The sequence below is a fragment of the Sciurus carolinensis genome, chromosome 8 (genome assembly GCF_902686445.1).
Source record: "Sciurus carolinensis chromosome 8, mSciCar1.2, whole genome shotgun sequence".
In the NCBI taxonomy this organism is placed as follows: domain Eukaryota; kingdom Metazoa; phylum Chordata; class Mammalia; order Rodentia; family Sciuridae; genus Sciurus; species Sciurus carolinensis.
The window spans coordinates 57,225,643-57,247,853 of NC_062220.1; the positions used below are offsets into that span (position 1 = coordinate 57,225,643).

The following is a 22,211-nucleotide window of genomic DNA, read 5'->3' on the forward strand; positions in this document are numbered from 1 at the left end:
TTCTATAATTGTTATATCTGTACGCAACTGTAACCTTTCCGTTACTTTGGATGTAATTTGTAATCCTTTATTTGCACCTGCCACTTTTCACATTGCTCTTCAAAATTTCTGTTTAGGGAATATGAGGCTTTAAAGGTAGCACACACAAAAAGCATGTCATTAAAAGAGAATATCATATCATAGAATCTGTTGAATTAGGATACAATCTTAAGTGGTCCTCAAGTCAGCTAAATGTTCTATTAAAAAATATCACCAATGTATACGTTAAATGGTACTAGACTCATAATTGTAATTAAATATTAGGATTAACATAATAAGTTATACACAAAGTTTTTCAAGTTAAATTAAATTATGAATTTCTTTCCTTGGAAATAAAGGTGTAGAAAAAGAAGAAAATAGCTGGTAAGAAAATTCAAATATAGAAAAAAAATTATCTTTAAAGTTATTCCACAGAAATTATCACTTTTTTTCCCCCAAACAGTACATGATTAGGTTTGCATGGGAGAGAAAAGAGAGCTTCAAAAGTAATGGGGAGGGATCCAAGATGGCGGCCTAGAGGGAGACTGCACCCCCTGTCGCTCCAGAACCCAGGAGTTAAGAAAGGGAGGCATTGAGAGACTCGGACTGAAATAGAGCCACGGGTGAGTCTGCCCACTGGGTAAAGCTCGGCCCGGGGGGCAGGCCCAGATAGAGGTGGCTTATTGGAGCCGGGCAGGGCAGCTAGAGTCTTCCCAAGGTAGCCTTCCACACTCCGGCAGTGAGCTCCTCCCACACGGCCAGCTGCACGGTGCAGGCCCACAGTGAGAGCATTTCAGCACAGAGCCAGTTCCAAATCGTGGAACCAGTAGGGGGCTAGGGGCAGTTTTCTTCGGATACGCTGCTTTATCAGATTCCTCCAAGACATCAGGCTACTGAAGGCTGGGAGGTGATACACTGGAAATCTACCAGGACACTATAAGCCAATAGCGGAAAACTGCAATATCTCAGGGTCCCACTGACAACTGACCAATATGAGAAAACAAGGGAAGAAAATGTCCCAAACAAACCTAGATACTACATCAATAAAACCCAATGACAGCACAGCAGAAGAAATGTCAGAAAGGGAGTTCAGAATGTACGTAATTAAAACGATTAGGGAAGCTAATGAGGAGATGAAAGAGCAAATGCAGGCATTGAAGGAGGAGATGAAAGAGCAAATGCAGGCATTAAATGATCGCACCAATCAACAGTTAAAAGAGCAAATACGGGAAGCAAGAGATCATTTCAATAAAGAGTTAGAGATACTAAAAAAAAAACAAACTGAAATACTTGAAATGAAGGAAACAATAAACCAAGTTAAAAACTCCATAGAAAGCATAACCAATAGAATGGAGCACCTGGAAGACAGAACTTCAGACATTGAAGACAAATTATTTAATCTTGAAAGCAAAGTTGGTCAAACAGAAAAGATGGTAAGAAATCATGAACAGAATCTACAAGAATTATGGGATATCATGAAAAGGCCAAATTTAAGAATTATTGGGATTGAGGAAGGCTTAGAGAAACAAACCAAAGGAATGAACAATCTATTCAATGAAATAATATCAGAAAATTTCCCAAATCTGAAGAATGAAATGGAAAACCAAATACAAGAGGCTTATAGAACTCCAAACATACAAAATTACAACAGACCCACACCGAGGCACATTATTATGAAAATACCTAACATACAAAATAAAGACAGAATTTTAAAGGCCACGAGAGAAAAGAATCAAATTACATTCAGAGGGAAACCAATAAGAATATCAGCAGATTTTTCAATCCAGACCCTAAAAGCCAGAAGGGCCTGGAACAACATTTACCAAGCCCTGAAAGAAAACGGATGCCAACCAAGAATCTTATACCCAGCAAAACTTACCTTCAAATTTGACGATGAAATAAGATCCTTCCATGATAAACAAAAGCTAAAGGAATTTACAAAAAGAAAGCCAGCATTACAGAACATTCTCAGCAAAATATTCCATGAGGAAGAGATGAAAAACAATGATGCAAATCAGCAACAGGAGGCGCTAGCCTAAAAGAATAGCCAAATAAAGGAGAAACCAAATCATGTCAAAAACAAATATGAGTCAATTGACTGGGAATACAAATCATATCAAAATAATAACCCTGAATGTTAATGACCTGAATTCATCAATCAAAAGACACAGACTGGCAGATTGGATTAAAAAGAAAACTCCAACAATATGCTGCCTGCAAGAGACTCATCTCATAGAAAGAGACACCCATAGACTAAAGGTGAAAGGATGGGGAAAAACATACCATGCACACGGACACAGCAAAAAAGCTGGAGTATCCATCCTCATCTCAGATAATGTGGACTTCAAACCAAAACTAGTCAGAAGGGATAAAGAAGGACGTTACATGCTGCTTAAGGGAAGCATAAATCAGCAAGACTTAACAATCATAAATATCTATGCCCCAAACATTGGCTCATCCACGTACGTCAAACAAATCCTTCTCAATTCCAGAAATCAAATAGACCACAACACAATCATACTAGGCGATTTTAACACACCTCTCTCACCACTGGATAGATCGTCCAAACAAAAATTGAATAAAGAAACTATAGATCTCAACAACACAATCAGCAATTTAGACTTAACGGACATATATAGAATATACCATCCAACAAAGAACGAATACACTTTCTTCTCAGCAGCACATGGATCCTTCTCTAAAATAGACCATATTTTATGTCACAAAGCTACTGTTAGCAAATACAAGAAGATAGAGATACTACCTTGTACTCTATCAGATCATAATGGATTGAAATTAGAAATAAATGACAGAATAAAAAACAGAAACTTCTCCAATACTTGGAGACTAAATAATACACTATTATATGATGAATGGATAACAGAAGACATCAGGAGGGAAATAAAAAAATTCTTAGAAGTAAACGAGAACAAAGACACATCATATCAAAATCTCTGGGACACTATGAAAGCAGTACTTAGAGGAAGATTTATTTCATGGGGTGCATTCAAAAAAAGAAGTAGAAATCAACAAATAAACGACTTAACACTACAGCTCAAAGCACTAGAAAAAGAAGAGCAGACCAATACCAAAAGTAGTAGAAGACAGGAAATAGTTAAAATCAGAGCCGAAATCAACGAAATCGAAACAAAAGAAACAATTGGAAAAATTAACAAAATAAATAGTTGGTTCTTTGAAAAAATAAATAAAATTGATAAACCCTTAGCCACACTAACAAAGAGAAAGAGGGAGAAAACTCAAATTACTAAAATTCGGAATGAACAAGGAAACATCACAACAGACACGAGTGAAATACAAAACATAATTAGAAGCTATTTCAAAAATCTATACTCCAACAAAACAGAAAACCTCGAAGACATCAACAAATTTCTGGAGACATATGAATTACCTAAACTGAACGAGGAGGACACACACAACCTAAATAAACCAATTTCAAGCAATGAAATAGAAGAGGTCATCAAAAGCCTACCAACAAAGAAAAGTCCAGGACCAGATGGGTTCTCAGCCGAGTTCTACAAAACCTTTAAAGAAGAGCTCATTCCAATACTCCTCAAACTATTCCATGAAATAGAAGAGGAGGGAACCCTCCCAAACTCGTTCTATGAAGCCAATATCACCCTGATACCTAAACCAGACAGAGACACATCGAGGAAAGAAAATTTCAGACCAATATCCTTAATGAACATCGACGCAAAAATTCTCAACAAAATTTTAGCAAATCGCATACAAATATATATTAAAAAGATAGTGCACCACGATCAAGTGGGTTTTATCCCAGGGATGCAAGGTTGGTTCAACATTCGGAAATCAATAAATGTCATTCACCATATCAACAGACTTAAAGTTAAGAATCACATGATTATTTCAATAGATGCAGAAAAAGCATTCGATAAAATACAGCATCCCTTCATGCTCAAAACACTAGAAAAAATTGGGGTAGTGGGAACATTGCTAAACATTATAAAGGCCATCTACGCTAAGCCCATGGCTAATATCATTCTAAATGGTGAAAAACTGAAAGCGTTCCCCCTAAAAACTGGAACAAGGCAGGGATGCCCTCTTTCACCACTTCTATTCAACATCGTCCTTGAGACTCTAGCCAGAGCAATCAGACAAACCAAAGAAATTAAAGGGATACGAATAGGAAAAGAAGAACTCAAACTATCCCTGTTCGCTGATGACATGATTATATATTTAGAGGAACCTGGAAATTCCACCAGAAAACTTTTAGAACTCATAAGTGAATTCAGTAAAGTAGCAGGTTACAAGATCAATGCTCATAAATCCAATGCATTTTTATACATAAGTGATGAATCTTCAGAAAGAGAAATTAGGAAAACTACCCCATTCACAATAGCATCGAAAAAAATAAAATACTTGGGAATCAATCTCACAAAAGAGGTGAAAGACCTCTACAATGAGAACTACAGAACACTAAAGAAAGAAATTCAAGAAAACCTAGAAGATGGAAAGATCTCCCATGTTCCTGGATAGGCAGAATTAATATCGTCAAAATGGCTATACTACCTAAAGTGCTATGGCAGATTCAATGCAATTCCAATTAAAATCCCAATGATGTACCTTGCAGAAATAGAGCAAGCAATTATGAAATTCATCTGGAAGAATAAAAAACCTAGAATAGCTAAAGCAATCCTCAGTAGCAAGAGCGAAGCAGGGGGTATTGCAATACCAGATCTTCAACTCTACTACAAAGCAATAGTAACAAAAACGGCATGGTATTGGTACCAAAATAGACAGGTAGATCAATGGTACAGAATAGAGGACATGGACACAAACCCAAATAAATACAATTTTCTCATACTAGACAAAGGTTCCAAAAATATGCAATGTAGAAAAGATAGCCTCTTCAACAAATGGTGCTGGGAAAACTGGAAAACCATATGCAATAGAATGAAATTAAACCCCTATCTCTCACCCTACACAAAACTCAACTCAAAATGGATCAAGGACCTTGGAATCAGACCAGAGACCCTGCATCTTATAGAAGAAAAAGTAGGTACAAATCTTCAACTTGTTGGCTTAGGATCAGACTTCCTTAACAGGACTCCCATAGCACAAGAAATAAAAGCAAGAATCAACAACTGGGATAGATTCAAACTAAAAAGCTTTCTCTCAGCAAAGGAAACTATCAGAAATGTGAAGAGAGAGCCTACAGAGTGGGAGAATATCTTTGCCAACCATACCTCAGATAGAGCGCTAATTTCCAGAATCTATAAAGAACTCAAAAAACTCTACACGAAGAATACAAATAATCCAATCAACAAATGGGCTAAGGAAATGAACAGACACTTCACAGAAGAAGATGTACAAGTAATCAACAGATATATGAAAAAATGTTCAACATCCCTAGTAATAAGGGTATTGCAAATCAAAACTACCCTAAGATTTCATCTCACCCCAATTAGAATGGCGATTATCAAGAATACAAGCAACAATAGGTGTTGGCGAGGATGTGGTGAAAAAGGAACACTCATACATTGCTGGTGGGGTTGCAAATTAGTGCAGCCACTCTGGAAAGCAGTGTGGAGATTCCTCAGAAAGCTTGGAATGGAAACACCATTTGACCCAGCTATCCCACTCCTTGGTCTATACCCAAAGGACTTAAAATCAGCATACTACAGAGATACAGCCACATCAATGTTCATTGCTGCTCAATTCACCATAGCCAGATTGTGGAACCAACCTAGATGCCCTTCAGTTGAAGAATGGATAAAGAAACTGTGGCATATTTATACAATGGAATATTACTCCGCAATGAAGAATGATAAAATTATGGCATTTGTAGGCAAATGGATGAAATTGGAGAATATCATGCTAAGTGAGATAAGCCAATCTCAAAAAACTAAAGGACGAATGATCTCGCTGATAAGCGGATGAGGACATATAATGGGGGTGGGAGGGGTTAGCATTAGGTTTAGGGTTAGGTTTAGAGTTAGGCTAAGGAGAGCGGTAAGAATGAAGGAAAGAAGGACTGTATAAAGGGAAAAGGGTGGGAGGGGTGGGGGGGAAGGGAAAAAAAATAAACATCATTACCCTATGTAAACGTAAAAAAAAAAATAAAAAAAAAAAGTAATGGGGAGAAAGTGAAATACAATACTGATCAAGCACTTTATTACTATTATTTTTATTGCTACTGTTAATTGAACTTCATATTCTTAATGGAATTTAATGAATACTTTGGTAAACATACATGCACCTGAGCATACACCCACAAGGAAAATATTGCAGAATGAGAAAACTCATACAAGAAAGGGAAATATAATTGGTAGGCACAAACTAGAAAATTTATAAATGTGTTTTCCACACATGAGCATTAAATTTCGCTTTAAATTTCTCCTCTGCCAAGGTTAAAAAGGAAATGCACTTCCATTAACTGATAAAATATAGTTTATCAGTTCAATATTACAGAAAACCTTTCCTAGCACTAAATTCGGTAAGGAATTCACCATGTGTATCATTATTTGAGATGTTGACTAGTATAACGAATAGTAGTTTTGCAGATGTTTTGAATATTTTTCACAAGGTCATTTATTACATCAACCTACTGTAAAAGCTAAGGGCATAATATTACATTGCATTGTGATCAGTGAATCAATTATTGCAAGGAATCTTGGAAACACTTGGAAAAAAACAGAAATAAATTAAATCCAATCATTTGGAAAAAATAATTTCTCTAATGTGGAATGATAAATATAAACTGTTATATGTTGTAGATGGTTACCATTTTTAGAGTAAATGCCTCAATTTTTCCTGTAATTCAAATGTCTAAGATGAAAAATAATTTTAATTACCATTCTCATTTCATATTTGAGAATAGAATATAACTGATTAACCAAGATCAGCTAATTATTAGTTAATTTTTTATCATGTATATGATCTCCCTCATCCGCTGCAATTTGGCTTCTCTTCTCACAACAGGTTCTATCTTACACAGAACACAGATGATTTTTTTCCTCCTATTTCAAATTGTACATGCAGTGCCCAGTTTCTTCCAATTTGACAGACAATTTCTACCCCTTTGTCCGTGATATTACTTCCTCCAGTCCTTACCTGGTTTGCCTCATTTTTTCCTCTTTGGTTTCTTTTCTTCTCCCTGTTCCTCCCTGCAATCCAGAGTTCTCTACTCACCCTACTTTTTCTCTATTAATCTTAACTCCCACATACATTCCTATTTCTGCCTCTGGCATTTGAGCTTTAAACCAATTTACTGAACTGCTTACGTGTACCCAAAATACTACTTGGTAATCTTTTAAAATAAACATGTTCAAAATTGAACTCCTTCCTCTCTTCTCAGGCATAGCTGCTACTCATCTTCTCTTACTGGCATCAGTTAATAAATCTATTCATCTGTGCCATGATCATGGGAGAAATGCTACAAAATCCTACTTTTCCATTCTTCTCTTTATCCAACCTTTCCACCAAACTGGTAGATTTTTCCTCTTTTATACTTCTCAAATATGTCTTTTCTTATTTCATTACTATGATTGGGGCTTTACTTATCTCTGTTCCACATCACTAAAATAAAGCCTGACTGGTCTCCCTAAGCTCCATGATTTTTCTAGTAAATGCATCCCTCCACACTGTAACAGGACTCATTTATTGAAAAAGCAGATCTTCCTGTTCCATTCTTGTCCTTAAAATTCTTCCGTGGTGTTTCATCACCTGTATTAGAATTACAAGCATGACCATATAGATGCTTTATGATTTGGCCCCTGCTGATCTCTCCTTTCTTTCTTCTCTTTGCAATTTACACCCTTTTATTGACAAGATTGCTCCCATTTCCTGCACTCACACACACTCTCTTATTTTCTGGCTTTGTACTTTGGTTGAAGCCTTGGTATGACCTGCTCATCTTTCTTCACCTGCTCCTACTCATCATTTAAGACCCAGCTTAGGCACCATCTCCCACAGGAAGCCTCCTGTAAAACCCCAGTTGGGCTGAATGCCTATCATCTATGTTATCTAAGCAACTGGAGTGCTTTATTTTCTTCTTATTTAACTCTTCCTCTCAAGGGCAATAATCCATTTTATTCATTTATTTCCTTCCCACAGTAATTAGCTCAGTATTTCAATATAACTCCAGTATCTGAAAATAAGTCACTGTAGTAAGTTGAATTATTATCAATATTTGTTTCTCTTGCCACCAAATGCATATTTTAATGTAATCAAATGAAAAATGTAAACTGAAAATATGCATTATCTATTAACTGTCTCAGAAGAAGAAACTCAACTCTTCCCAAAATGACAGGGATAGTAAACACAATTAGAAATCCCAACTTCACCCAAATTCCTCTGTGTAATACCAGTTACTTTCAATGTCAGAACCATGTAATTGATTTTTATCCCAGGTTCCTACTTCAGAGTCTAGTGTAGAATGCATATTATAAATATTTTTATTTAACAAATTGATATTTTGATGTTAGAGCTGTCATAGATAGTATTAAATATATTGAGTGCATAGTATTATAAAAAAGCTTTACATTTCGTTCTACAGCTGAAATTAGTTTTAATGGAATGGTGTGACTATTATTCCTAACAAAAGATATTAAATATATTGCTAATATTTTAAGTGATAAGTTTATAGCATGGCTTGGAAATATGTGTTAGAATATATAGTATTTTCAGCACTAGAAGGAATCAAGGTTAAAGTTCATATGGTCAAACTAATTTATCTACAGAGAAGAATATTGAGACCCCAAGAAATTCAATATTTAATAGCATATAACTGATTAACAGCCAAGCTGCAAATAGCAGTTAGGTTGGGTTTCTCTCATTGTATGGTTCTTTATCGGTTATTTAATAATGTAGTCCATACACTTGGGTTAAACATGAACCTGAACACACACACAAACAAACACATCCCACAACATGGACTAGTTAAATAGTATAATCCTTTTGATGTTGATGCTCTTATGTGGACCACTGAGTGTTGAAGGCTCATCTCAAAAATTAGTAAATCATTAAAAAGTTGCTACAGAATGTTCTTCTCCATTTTGCAATTTCATTCCAGATTCTATTGAGTCATATGTAACAAAATGGGGTCTGAAAAGTGGTGTCATCTCCAGTAGAAATGAAATAAAACAGATGAAGGAGAACAAAAATTTTAAATGCAAATGTTAGTCACAGATTTTCTTGACACTTGAAAGTGAACAAATTCATAAATAGGCTATTAGCCCATTAGTTGTAAAATTACATACTCTTTAGATATTTATATTATTTTTAGAACATTAAAATATACAATATCTATTTCTCGTAATGACTCAGATGATGGTGTTCACTTCTCCATGCATTTATAGTGCAGTAATCAGAAACCTGCAGTATTCTATATCCTGAGAGTCTGATTTCTGGAAATAGCCTTTATCACTTTTTCAAGTCTGAAATCTGAGAGTAAATCTTCAGAATAAGGAAATGGGTCAAAGCCAACTGTTCTACTTGTATTTAAGATGCCAAAAATCATGCGTGGATTTGTATCATTTGTGGGAGGAGAGAAATATTGTGGTGTTGGAAACTACCTCAGCTTAACTAAATACTTCAGAAAGACAAGAGTAATTATCTATCATCTATGTTTTAAAGTTTATAGTTGAATGGTACTAAAAGATTGTTGCTGTGTACTTCTAAAAGTCTAATCTTACTTTGCTTCTCCAATTCAATTGAAAATCCTTAATGGCAGGGAATGTATTCATTTGTCTTTGAATTCTTACAGTTTTAGCACAGTAATTGTCTTTTATCTATTTTGTACCTGATGAAAGCTCAACAATAACTTTTTGGATTGGATTTTGTGTATACATATGTGGGTATATAATGTTTGCAAGTATGTTTGCAATATATATATATATATATATATATATATATACACACACACACAAGAGCATATATGCATATATAAATATGCAGGCTTACATGTATATGTACATATATGTATATTAGCATACATACACATATAAAATATGTAAGACTAAAATTTTTTATAATCCCAGGAGTAAAAATATTCAGGTAACTACAATCTCCTTACTGTTGCAGTGTTTTAAGGTCCATGTTACATACATAGCCTATTCTTGCCTAGCAGTGTTCCTTTATGGTAAAGAAAACAGAAGGAACCTGCTTCCTATACCAACAGCCCCACTGACCTCCTGGGAAATGGGAGACACATTTTTCCCACACCTACTTAGACAGGAAGGGACTTACCTCTTAAAGTTTGTAACACCTGATTTTTAGCTTATGGTTCAGAGCACTGGGCAAGATGAAAGTCATTTATGTCAAACTATTCCTAATGAAATTCTATTATTTAAGGACATTTCATCACCCTACTAAAAACCACTTTTCTATACATCCCAAAATAGAACATAGTAAAACATAGTAATTTCTTCAGTTGAACATAGTTTTTAAACATAGCTTTTTTCTTTTTTTAAGTAAGCAAATGATCATTGACCAGATTTTGGAATTCTGTGATTTGTTTTTTAAGTTGGTTTTAGTAATTTCAGGAATACATAGAATACTTTGAACCAGGTGTTAACAGAATGGATAGAAATTTTCTGAAAATCTCCAGAATTTCTTTCAAGCCCTGTTTTTTTTTTTTTTTTTGTTCATCTGACTATAACAGTTTTGATAGCCAGCTTTGTGTCTTGATGCAAACCCATCCTACATCTCCCTGGAAGTTCCTGATAATAGTCAGGAAGTTATTCAGTTGCATTTATTGAAGACCATTGTGTGAAAGGAATTGTGCTAGGAATTAGTCTGTATAATCCTCAACACTGAAGGGGTTCTGTCATTAAAGTGGTGCCACAGGACAAATATAGTCATGAAATAAACACTTTAGTAATGGAGTCAACACATATAAATATACCCCAAACAGAATGTATGTGTATAGAAATTTAACTCATAGCGCCTAGTGAGTATTATTGGGGTGCCAGCAGTTAGGATAAAAGATTTTGCAAAACCACAAAGAACTAAATAAATAGATAATCAAATTAAAGATAGAAGGATCTGTTTACTATAATATTATATTTACTATGTTATACATAAAAAAATACAAGCTAAGATCTCTTTACTGTATCCAGAGACTCATTTTTTATAGTTGAAAGAAAGGTCTATAGGATGGAAACACCGAAGTTAGAGAAAAAACAACAGTTAGGGAAACATCTTTAGAGAAAATTAAAGATGCTCCTATTTTGTACAATAAACTGAGCTTTTAAAAACTCATAAAAGTAAGAGGTTGGTTTACTTTTGCTTTTCTAATACTGTAAAAGTATACACTTATTGTAGAGATATTAACATTTAAGTAAAAGATAATGGGAAGAACGCCACAGTGTCAATCATGTAATTTTTAAGAAGTTTTCTGAAATTGCATGAGACAGAGGAAACATGATCTTGCTTCTGGGGTGGCAAACAGCCCACCACTGTTAGATAGCTGAAGTGCCACATCCTGCATCTTGTTAAATGTAACTCAATCATCTCTATTTCAGCAAAAGGGTCTTTATTTTCATCCTTGCACTCCAGTCTTAAAGTAGGCTAAAGCTTACGTTTGTTTAAAGCTACAACATAATTATTCCTATAAAATAATTAGTGACATTTGAACTACTTTCTGATAAAGTCAATTTAGAGACAGACTAAGTGGCTTTCCACATTTATTGAATTCACATTTGAAAATGCTGTTGAAAATATTTGAAACCCAGCATTTTTAAGGAAGTGTAACAGGATGAACTCTTAAAACTTCTCTGTAAGGTTATAAAACATGATTCCTTCTTTAAAATCTACTTAATCCCACTACTTTTGGCCAATACAGTTAGAAAGTTTTGCTATGACTCTTAGGCATAGAAATTATTCTTCTATTCAGATTAAAGCAATCATATCTTCATAATTTCATACTGTTTTAGGACTTTGGGCAATTATGAAAAATACAAACATGAATCATTGTGTAAATTAAGTGTCTATAACAATTTGTATCATGAGTCTAAATGATATGTGTGGGTATCCATTTGTAAACATGAGAAGCTGACAGTTGTGCAATATTAATTATTGTCACGTTCTTGCCAGTGTGTTTAAACAGTGATCCTAAAGGTAAAAGGAAATGTTCCTGTTGAAACTATTATAGTACAAATTTCACCAGGATGGAAAATTAACTTATTTACCAGCCAATCAAGATTCCCTAGTGTTCTGAAAAACAGCATGAAACAAAACTTGTTGAACAGTTAAAATACTAAAGAGTGCCATTGACCTATGAGACGTAATGACTTAAAATATAAATAGTAGTAGGAGATATTCCCATAATAACTGTACAGGTGTTTCACCTGTTGACCTTAACTTCTCTGCTTCCTAAAGTTAAGTATGACACTTATCTGGGAAAATAATTTGCTCTAAAACATAAATACTCACTAACTCACAAAGCTTGCAACTTAGGTTATTAAACCCCACTCACATGTTGAGGATTTAGTACTAGTAATGGGTCTTCAAATAATTTAAGGCTTGATTTACCATATAAGATACTATTCTTTCTAGACTGTGCAGACTGTAAAGGTGGAGGATCTCAAAAACACATCTGGCCAAGTGAGTCACCAGCAATTTGTTAAGTGGTAAAATACTGCTCTCCTTCAATTTGCAGCTGCCTGCAGTTGCAGGGCTGATTAGCAAAGGCAACCTCATGCTTGTTAGGCTAAGTCATGGTTTATTTGCTCACCACTACACTCTTGACTCCTTGAATTTTAATTTAGATAATCTTATACTTTATGGTCAAACCTACAGGACTCAGTATGTAAATTTAGTGTACTTAAAATCTAACAAGCAATAATTAAAGAACAACTTTTCAAAACATAACATTCACATCAAGATTCTCCTTTATTCTTTTTCATTAAGCATTTGTGGTGCCTACTACAGGGATTCTAAGAATGGGTCTCCTTTTTCTCCAGAAAAGCATTTCAGAGCCATGTTTTTTTTTTTTTTTTCTCCCCAAGATCTACATAGTAGCCTCATCCCTATGTTCCATTCTGATGCCCAGAGGCTTGGCCACACTCTGGGACTGCAGAGTCCAACTCCACAACATGTGAAGGCAGAAACTGCCTAGTGACACTAACTCTCTGAATGTTCTCGCATTTGTCAAAAGCAATTTGATAACCATGATGGAGGAGGGAGATGATCAACACCATTTCTAGACAAAGAAATTAAATGTGTACTGTTATGAATCATGTTCTTGTGATTTAAATTCAGCTGTCCTATCTCCCATATAATATCTTTATTAGCAACATACTATGACACTTTACAATCTATAGTAACAATCTAATATCTCTTTACAATCTGTAGTAGATGGAGTCGTCTTTCATTTCTAGAGAAATATAGCATTGAACAAAAGTAATAATAGCAACAATGAAAGTTTCTGTGCTTGGAAGGAGAGACCAAGCATATTTTGTTTTATGGACACTATAATTGTTACTTTAGCAGCATTTTAAAGGAACAAATTAGAACTCTAACATTCTGTTCTACATTCTAATACATGCTCTTATATAAGAGCATAAAAAGCTAATGTAATTATAGCTCCAAAGAATAAAATTATTTATTAAAATTGGGAGATTTCTAGGGCACAATACTTTCATTATATATCATAGTCTTCCCCAGATTCTTTAGTTAATTTATTAACCCATTAATTAATAGGTTAAGCTTTACTCTGTGCCAGATGCTGTCCTGAACACTGAAAACAAAATAATGAGAACAAAGAGTTCCTGTTCTCTTTGAAATTACAGTCTATCAAGAAAATTTAATATAATATAAGGTAATAAGAGTTATAATAGGATATTTTACTAATATAATAGTTATAATAGGCTTATATCATAGATATATAGTGCACCATAGAAATACAGGAAAAGGGAAGCTCCCAGAATACTTACAAAGAATTGTGAGAAATTGCACAAGGATAGATAGATATACTCATTTACACACACACACACACACACACACACACACACACGTACACTTATATCCTGAATTCCTAATGCAAAATCCTGATATAGGGCATATTTGCTTTAGGGAAATAGAGTAACATGTAATCATGAGAAATCCTACAAAATATATGGACAATCTGTCATCCGTTAGATTCTTCCACAATAATAGAAAAGACATTACTAAAAGGGATGAAAGCAGATCCAAGAATTGGTTTAAAGAGTATAGCAGTAGGGAGTACAAAAATTTTCAACAAATTAGCCAGAATAGATATGGAAAGATTTATAAATGGTTCATGTGACTTGTGGTAGAAGAAAATTGACATTAGGGCACTCATTATTGGGAATACATATCACTATTCTCAAACAATATATAGTTTGTTTTACAAGTCAAAATGACTGGCATGAAGGAAAAAAATCTCAAAATATTGTTGAATGAATGAATACATATAAAGGAAACAATGGAAGGAATTTGACAAGTAAAATATTGTCAAAGTTTTTTGGGTTTGAAAGTAAAGAAAGTGTTTAAAATGTGTCTCTGAAATCAAATTTGATGTGCTGGATGGAACACTGTGGCAAGTATTTATTGACAGCCTGAGAAATGTACCACTATATTTAGCTTCATTCATTCAGTGTTAGTTTTCTTATTTCTCTAAGTTTTTATCATTTTGGCTTAATAGAGTTGAAATAGGTATCATAGCATCATAAAATCTACAGTGATTATTTTATAAGTCAAAAAGAGACCTCTGAAGTGACTAATTTTTTTTTAATTATCAGGTAAAATTATATGTGTTTACTGTGTACAATATTATGTTCTGAAGAATGCATACAATGTGAAATGATAAACTCAAACTAGTTAGCATGAACATTATCTCATATAGTTATCACTTGGGGGATGAGAGTACTTTATATCCATTCACTTAGCATTTGTCAAAATACTACATATTAGTAATCATAGTCATCAAGTTGCACAATTCTATCAAAAATACCAAATACCACTTCTAAAAATTATACCATATGAACTATGCTTATTTTTTGAAATCTCCCGTCCAAAGATGAACTAATTTTTCCCTCATATTGATTAACATATTGTGTCAATTCATTGTTAAAGCTTAATTGAGATAATAGAGTTAAAAACTGTGTGAGAGCACAATGGATATAGTGAATGTTATTTTCGTCTCAAGGAGGATTATAAAATTCAATTACATGTTGGAGGTTTTTAAAGTGTTTGAATTCACCAGCCATGTATCACCTTAAAAAAAAATGGAGTAATCACATTGTCATTTAAGTCTTCAACTCAAACCTTTTCAACTCAGATCTGTAATTTAAGAAGATGCAGAGCTAGACACATTGCATACTGTTTCTCTTCTCTTTGATACAGCAGGGAAAAGAAAATGAATTTATGTTGATTGATTTTTCAAAGAGATTAATTCTATGGATATAATCTAAGGAAAAATGGTAAATTGAATTTTCTTCACAAATCATTATTAATGATAGAAAAAAGTTAACTAATAAACAAGGCAATTCCTAATCTCCCCTATAAGGTGACAGCTGCTTTTGTAGCCCAGGCAGTGAAATGAAACCCAGAACATAATCTACCCCAACACCACAGAAGAAAAAATGGGGAGGGGCATTGACTAGATCCAATGATGTTTTAAATTTGAGGCAATATAGAATAGAACAGAATAATTGAAGTTTCATTCTTTACAACTCTTGCTATTTGGAGAAATTTGTACTGCACTGGAGTTTTGAATCCCTCTGCCGCTCTGTTGGTTTTGCCATTATGGTATACTTATGTAAGGAGATTTAATTCTAGGGTTCAGTATTTTTGTCCCCTACCATTATCAAAGTCCTTAAAACATTTCAAATACAGAAGAAAAAGGGAGTGTTTTGCTTAGAGCATAGAAATTGTAATAAACTTCCATCTGAGGTGCAATACTTTTTTCAGTGGATAACAAAGGGTAACTCTATGCATCTGTTTGCCTGAGTCAGATGTAAAACAATCCTTACACAATATTGCTAGTTTGTTCACTTTGTTTATTTAGTATAGATCTGCTTATTTATTTATTTGGTGAGAAGGTATGTGATATGTCTTCACTGAAAGCAGATGACTAATAACTTCATATCCTGAAACACTGAGCAGCCAACCTGCTCAATTCATTTGTATTCCATGGATGCCTCACTTTTCCTCCTCACTGCCTGGCCTGTACTGATCAGTGTTAACAATGGGATTTTTGTCTCCCTTGAAAACTTTCTTGTTCCAATTGAGTGGAGGTGGAGACATTCACTTGAAAACGACAACAGGTATTTTCGGTGTTTTGTTGTTTTTTAATATATCAATATTCAGGAACCTGCATTCATTTATCAGGTAATCTAATAAAGAAGCTGTAGGAGTGACAAGTTTGTTAAACACATAGCAATGACCAAAAGAAAATGACATTTTTAAACATTTTCGAAATGTTGATATATGAGATGGATTGAAGAAGACAAAATAAAAAAGAGACCGCAGAAGTTATAAATCATGTTCCTAAGAACTGGATTTTAGCCACTGTTGACAACTTGGATACTAACTGTAACTTATGCATCACTTCTCCAGTCTCCTTCTTCCATCCCCCACTCAGATGTACTAACCAAATAATATGCACTTCACTAATCAAAATCTCAAGAAAAGGCACAACGTTCCTTGTAGTTTCTGAGATCCTTAATTATCTAGGTTTGTCATAAAATGTACAGCCACAAATAATGTAATTCTTTGTCCAGCTTCTTGTCTCTTTCCACATTGATTTAATATTTATCACTTTGATTTGTTTGAAAAACAAGAAGTCTCGGTGTTGCAAGGAAAACACAAAACTGCAAAATGTTACAAATTTAGTCCAGAGAAAAGATGAGCTTGTTTTACTGAAATCTCTATTCATGGGGTTGGGGAGGGGCATGGATCTAAGGAGGAATTAATGCTTCTGCAGAGATTGAATTCCCTTTGCATTTTACCAATTGCTTTTCTAAAGTCATGCTTTCACATGTTGCTTATACTAAAAGCATTCATAAGGGTCAGATATAAAAAGTGTAACTTAATTTCTGAAACCTTGCTTTTAATCTGCCATTCCCAGTTCCCATCCATGACTCCAGTAGTTCTTAAATAACTATCATTTTTGGCTAGAACAAATAATACATCAAGTATTTAGCTTTTCCAACTACTAGGTTGTCTTTTGATCTTCTAAAGAATTTTTTCACCCACACAATTCTTTTTTGTGACCAAAAAAAAAAAAAAGGTTCAAATTCCCTGTACCAGAAAAACCCTCATTAAAAATGAACTTCAACATGAGAATAAGAGCAAGGGCAATGTTCGACTATGATCTTTGCTAAAGTTCTGTTGATCATAGGCCTCTCTCAAATACTAAGGAAGCATTCCCTTGAAGAAAGAACTAGCAGGAAATAACAGATGTTGGATAGAAACTAATACATGGTTTTTTACATGACTCAATCACAAAACACCTTGGGAAGATCACTGAAATTTGTTTCTAGTATTGATTTCCTTCTTGGTGTTATTTCTTAGGAGAACCGATTAACCAACTCATTTTAAAACTCATGACTTAGTCATTTCCCCTATACAAGTCACATAGTTCTGTGAGCTGCACACACTCTTGGGAAGTTCTCTAGTCACAATAAAATGGGGATACAGGAAGAGATAATTTGGTTTAATCAAGAGCACCGTAGCTTGAAGTATATTTTATCCATAAAATCTTTTTAAATACATCTAAAACATGACTTCTCCTTATATTCTTCTATGCTCAAATATAGCCAAGTATTTTTACCTTCTACTCACAAGATGATTCAGGGTATTTCTAACCTAGAGAAGTACCTGGAATATCATTTCACAAATTAGAACTATTTCTGCTCTTAAGTTATAATATTTATTGCCATTCCAAATTCTTTCATAACAATAAGACATAGGGTAGGCATTTTAAAAATATACACATTGGTTTTATCCAATATTTTAAAAAGTTCAGAAACACTATTCCAATGGAGAAATACAGATCTCCTATGACTATACGGGTCTTTATTGAAAAAACCAACAGGTTAGCCAACCTGTTGTGAAGTTGGAAGTGCTTTGGATATTCAAACACAGCACCCAGAAAATGCCACTCTTAGTAATCCATCTCAATATGGAGTGTGGTGATGCTGAAAACTACTGATTTATTTGACAGAAATATATACAACAGCCTGATCATCATATTAAACACCTGCTCAAATTTGACACTGTGGCAGAAGTTAATCCCATTTAAAAATGTGAAATGTTAGAAGACATTAGGAACTCAGTTACAGATAGAATAAATTATATTACATGATGTAGATTGTGGCTTAGAAAAATAATTCAAAATAGAATACTTTTAGGAAGAAGAATGAATGCTTCACTCATACTTTAAGTAAAATTCAATGTTAAAAGATCAGTGAAATATTCTGAATTTTAAATAGCAATGATGCAGGAAAATCAGTGGTTATGGTGGCACATACAGCAGGGCTTATCATTTCTGAACATAGGTCACAGATTCTCAAAATAAGAAGAAAAAACTAGAGGAGCAAATCAAATCCACGTTTCACACCTGCAGCCATGTTCTGGTATGTTCTGAAAAACATTCATCCAGATCCACCCCTCCTTTGTTTCTACCTGAGTTGAGAAAAAAATTTTAAGATTGATTACTTCTCCAGTGCTTGGAGGAATATTTAAAAATATTCCTATTTTAAGGTTAGAGAACAACTTTAGCTAACCTTATCAGTCAAATGAGAAAGCAATAATACTATAAGATTCCAAATGTTTTTGTAAGTATTTTTCAGGTATATAGCTTTTTTCTTTCTTCATTTTTTATAATCACAGGTAAAATACCTATTTTTGTAGCTGAACTTTTCTACTACTTTATAATTTATTCAGGCGAGAACACTTACTTCTTCCTGAAGGATTTACCATTTTTACATTTTAAAATTAAAACAAATTTGCACAAAAAGAAAATGTAAACATCAATTTATTTGACTTTCAAGCATCTTGAAAAAATACAAAGCTGATAAAAATGTGAAGGATCTGGAAAATACCACATGCAAATAAATCAAATTTTTAAAAATGCGTTTGTAAATATGGGGGTGTGTGGGCTATCAAATCCCAGGTATTGACATTAGTTTATAGATTTGTTTTACAAAAATGAAATCACTCTGTCCTGATTTTGTGGTTCAGAACCCAGATTGAATGTCTTTTTCCCTTGGGGAGTCAGTTCTGACCCTCTTTTATCTGAATTTACCTACAATTTTCCTTTTTCCTGGAACACATCAAAATTTTCCAAGATTAGACATTACATGAGTGAAATGTATACACTTTTAAATTTTCTTTATCCAGTTTAGTTTTGACAAAAAAACAAAAACAAAAACAAAAACAAAAAACCCTAATGCTCCTATAGTAACAAAGACTATAGTTAAAAAAAAAAAAATGCTTTAAGACATTTAAAATATACATTGATGAAAACAGGGAAACTAAAATATCTGAAGTATTTATGTGTGAGATTTCAATAGAATAATTCATTGGTCTGTTCCTCTAAATAATCCCAAAGTGACATGAGTTCCTGTGCAGAATGAGTGTCTATAGAGGGTAATCCATGGAAGACAGACAGGCCTCTTGTCATCTGCAACCCTAATCCATTGCCCAGAGCGTGAAAAGTGCTAAGGATAACAAGTGTGAGAATCAGTAAAATCAACATTATTTTTGGATTTTATTTTCTTAACAATACTAACTGATCAATAGGCTTGTGGAAACTGACAAATACAATAGGATCTGGTTGACAAATCAATTCAGTGAAGTGAAAGAAGAATCCCGCCTCTCCTCACCCCTCCCCCTTTCTATCCTCTTCCACCTACACTCACAAACACATTTTGAAAGAGACTGTGTGTGTGTGTGTGTGTGTGAGAGAGAGAGAGAGAGAGAGAGAGAGAGAGAGAGAGAGAGAAGGAGAGAGAGAGAGAGAGAGAGGGAGAGAGAGGGAGGGAGAGGGAGGGAGGAGGGCGGGTGAGCACACACCGACTGCTTTTTCTCTATTGGTCTGTAGTCGTTCAGTAATGAAAGCTGTCGTGACAATGCTTAGATCATTTTTTGTAAGGATTCTAAACTGCTTGCAGCTAAGTGTTTGTGTTTTTAATTGTGAGACTCACCCTCTCTTTCTGGCCAAGAAATTTCCATATTATTGAAGTTCAGTTCTCCTGTTTATCAAGTGTTGGGAGTGGGGGTGTCAGTGGCAGGAAAGAAAGAGTAGAGAAAGTTGGGCACTAACGAAAGAAAAGTTCTCTCCTCTTAACTTTTGTGCAAACCCCAAATCCTATAAGGATATCAGCTTTGGGGAAGACTGAAAGAAAATAGAGGAAATTGAGACACCACAGACCACATGCCTGCTTTGTAAAGAACTGATGGTGTTTGGATGATTTCCTGAATAGATGTACATGTGCCCCCCAGAAAATTTAGTGACCCTTCACCAGCTCATGAAGAGACAGAAATATTCGTTTTATTTTGGTCCTTGACACTCAGCAGGGACTTTCTTGAACTTTGTCATCCTCCTCTGCCCTTTAAACTAAAACTAGGGAAGTAGCTTTAATTAATGAGATGTGATGCATTAAAAATGTTAGCCAGAGCATTCCAGAAGCTGGAAAGCCATGGATGTTTTTAAATTTTGAGTATCCTTTTGAGAATCCCCTGTTGTAATTTATAATTCTCAGTGGACCTATATTTGTCTTGAACTGATTGTTGAAATGGGCTTTACTAGGAATTTCTTCACTGAAATTGCAGTGGGGCAGGAGAAGGGGGTGGTTGAGCCTAAGGGGTTTGTTGGGAGGAGGGAATGATCTCTAACAAGGCTTTAAAACCTTCAGTGGTTAAAGTTATATTGATGAGAAGGTTTCTCTCTCCAACACACATACACACACACACACACACACACACACAAAATATACAAGTTCAGCAGGATTGTATAATGAGCATGAATTGTAAATTATGTAGGTAACAGAATTCAGATTTTTTTAATCAAAATTGCACCCAAAAATGGCTATAAAACAACGCTTGCCTTGGGAAGTAAATTTATAGCTACATGCCTTTCACAGGCACGCTGGAGGGTTCTGCTCCCGGCTCTAATCTCTGTGAGATGTTTTTTGCATGTGTTGTGTGACAGGAGGGAAGGGGAGTGGGTTGAGCTCGCCTGTTCTCCCATTGTCAGCCAGTCTAGTGAGTGTTGGGAAAACCTGTCTGTGGGATCTTGTGTCATCTCTCCCTACATGTGTACAGGAAAAGTCCGCGCTGCTCCTGCTCACGGTTCCCCCCTCTCCTCTCTCTCTCTCTCTCTCTCTCTCATTCTCTCTCTCTCTCTCTTTCTCTGTTTCCCTTTCATTCTGCTTCCCCCGGAGCCGAATGAAGCAGGGAGCAGGATTAGAGTCGGCCACCGGCTATCAGAGGAACGTAGATAAAAGGAACTGCTTCTTAAGCACCACTGCCGCAGCCCTTGTTAATTTTTTTTCTCTCTCTCTCTCTTTCCACACAACAGTTGTGCCTCATTATCCGGTGCCTGGCTCGATTTTTTTTTTTTTTTTTTTTTTTTGAGGGTTTGAAGTTTCTGTGCTTCAGTGACTGCTACAGAAGAAGAGGTGTTAGTGTTGCCATGAGGTCTTGATTGTCTGCATTTATGAATGAAACTGACCTAAATCACCTGTTACCTCCAGTTTCCAGATTGTTTGAACTTCTCTGGCCGCACAATACAGGAAGGAAGACTGAAGCAGCACAGGGATCTACAGCGTCTGCAGCATGGGCTGGTTCACTGGGATTATCTGTCTTTTCTGGGGAGTATTACTTACAGCAAGAGCAAACTATCAAAATGGGAAGAACAATGTGCCAAGGCTGAAATTATCCTACAAAGGTAAATCTTTATTTTTCTTTTATTTGGCTAGCTTTGTCTCAACACTCCCCCACACCAACACACACACACACTTTGTTCCTTGAACTCCCTCCCAACCCAAACCATCAAACCTTTAGTTTAACCTGGGAAACCTATGTGATTATGTGTATCTTTCCGAGATGATTTGAACACTTTTTTTTTAAAGCAAGTCTTCTGTTTGATATGTGACAATTTAAATGCAAACAAAGAACATTTAATCACATTTGCAGAGAAGAGCTGCATGCCTGGTACATGCTGATCTGTATATCTTATG

At 34.9% G+C, this 22,211-nt stretch overlaps 1 protein-coding gene across 5 annotated transcripts in view; it reads left to right on the top strand.

The window, feature by feature from the left end:
- The window catches only part of Sema3a (semaphorin 3A), a 459,630-nt gene that overhangs the window by 244,139 nt on the left and 193,280 nt on the right, over nucleotides 1–22,211 (top strand). For 4 of the 5 annotated variants that reach the window (XM_047562544.1, XM_047562545.1, XM_047562546.1 and 1 more), the window contains one exon: nucleotides 21,726–21,919. In XM_047562544.1, the coding sequence (XP_047418500.1) occupies nucleotides 21,808–21,919 (112 nt within the window). In that variant the 5' untranslated portion in view covers nucleotides 21,726–21,807. Of the gene's footprint in view, nucleotides 1–21,597; nucleotides 21,920–22,211 lie in introns of those variants that run through there. The other variant, XM_047562547.1, reaches the window with a different exon arrangement.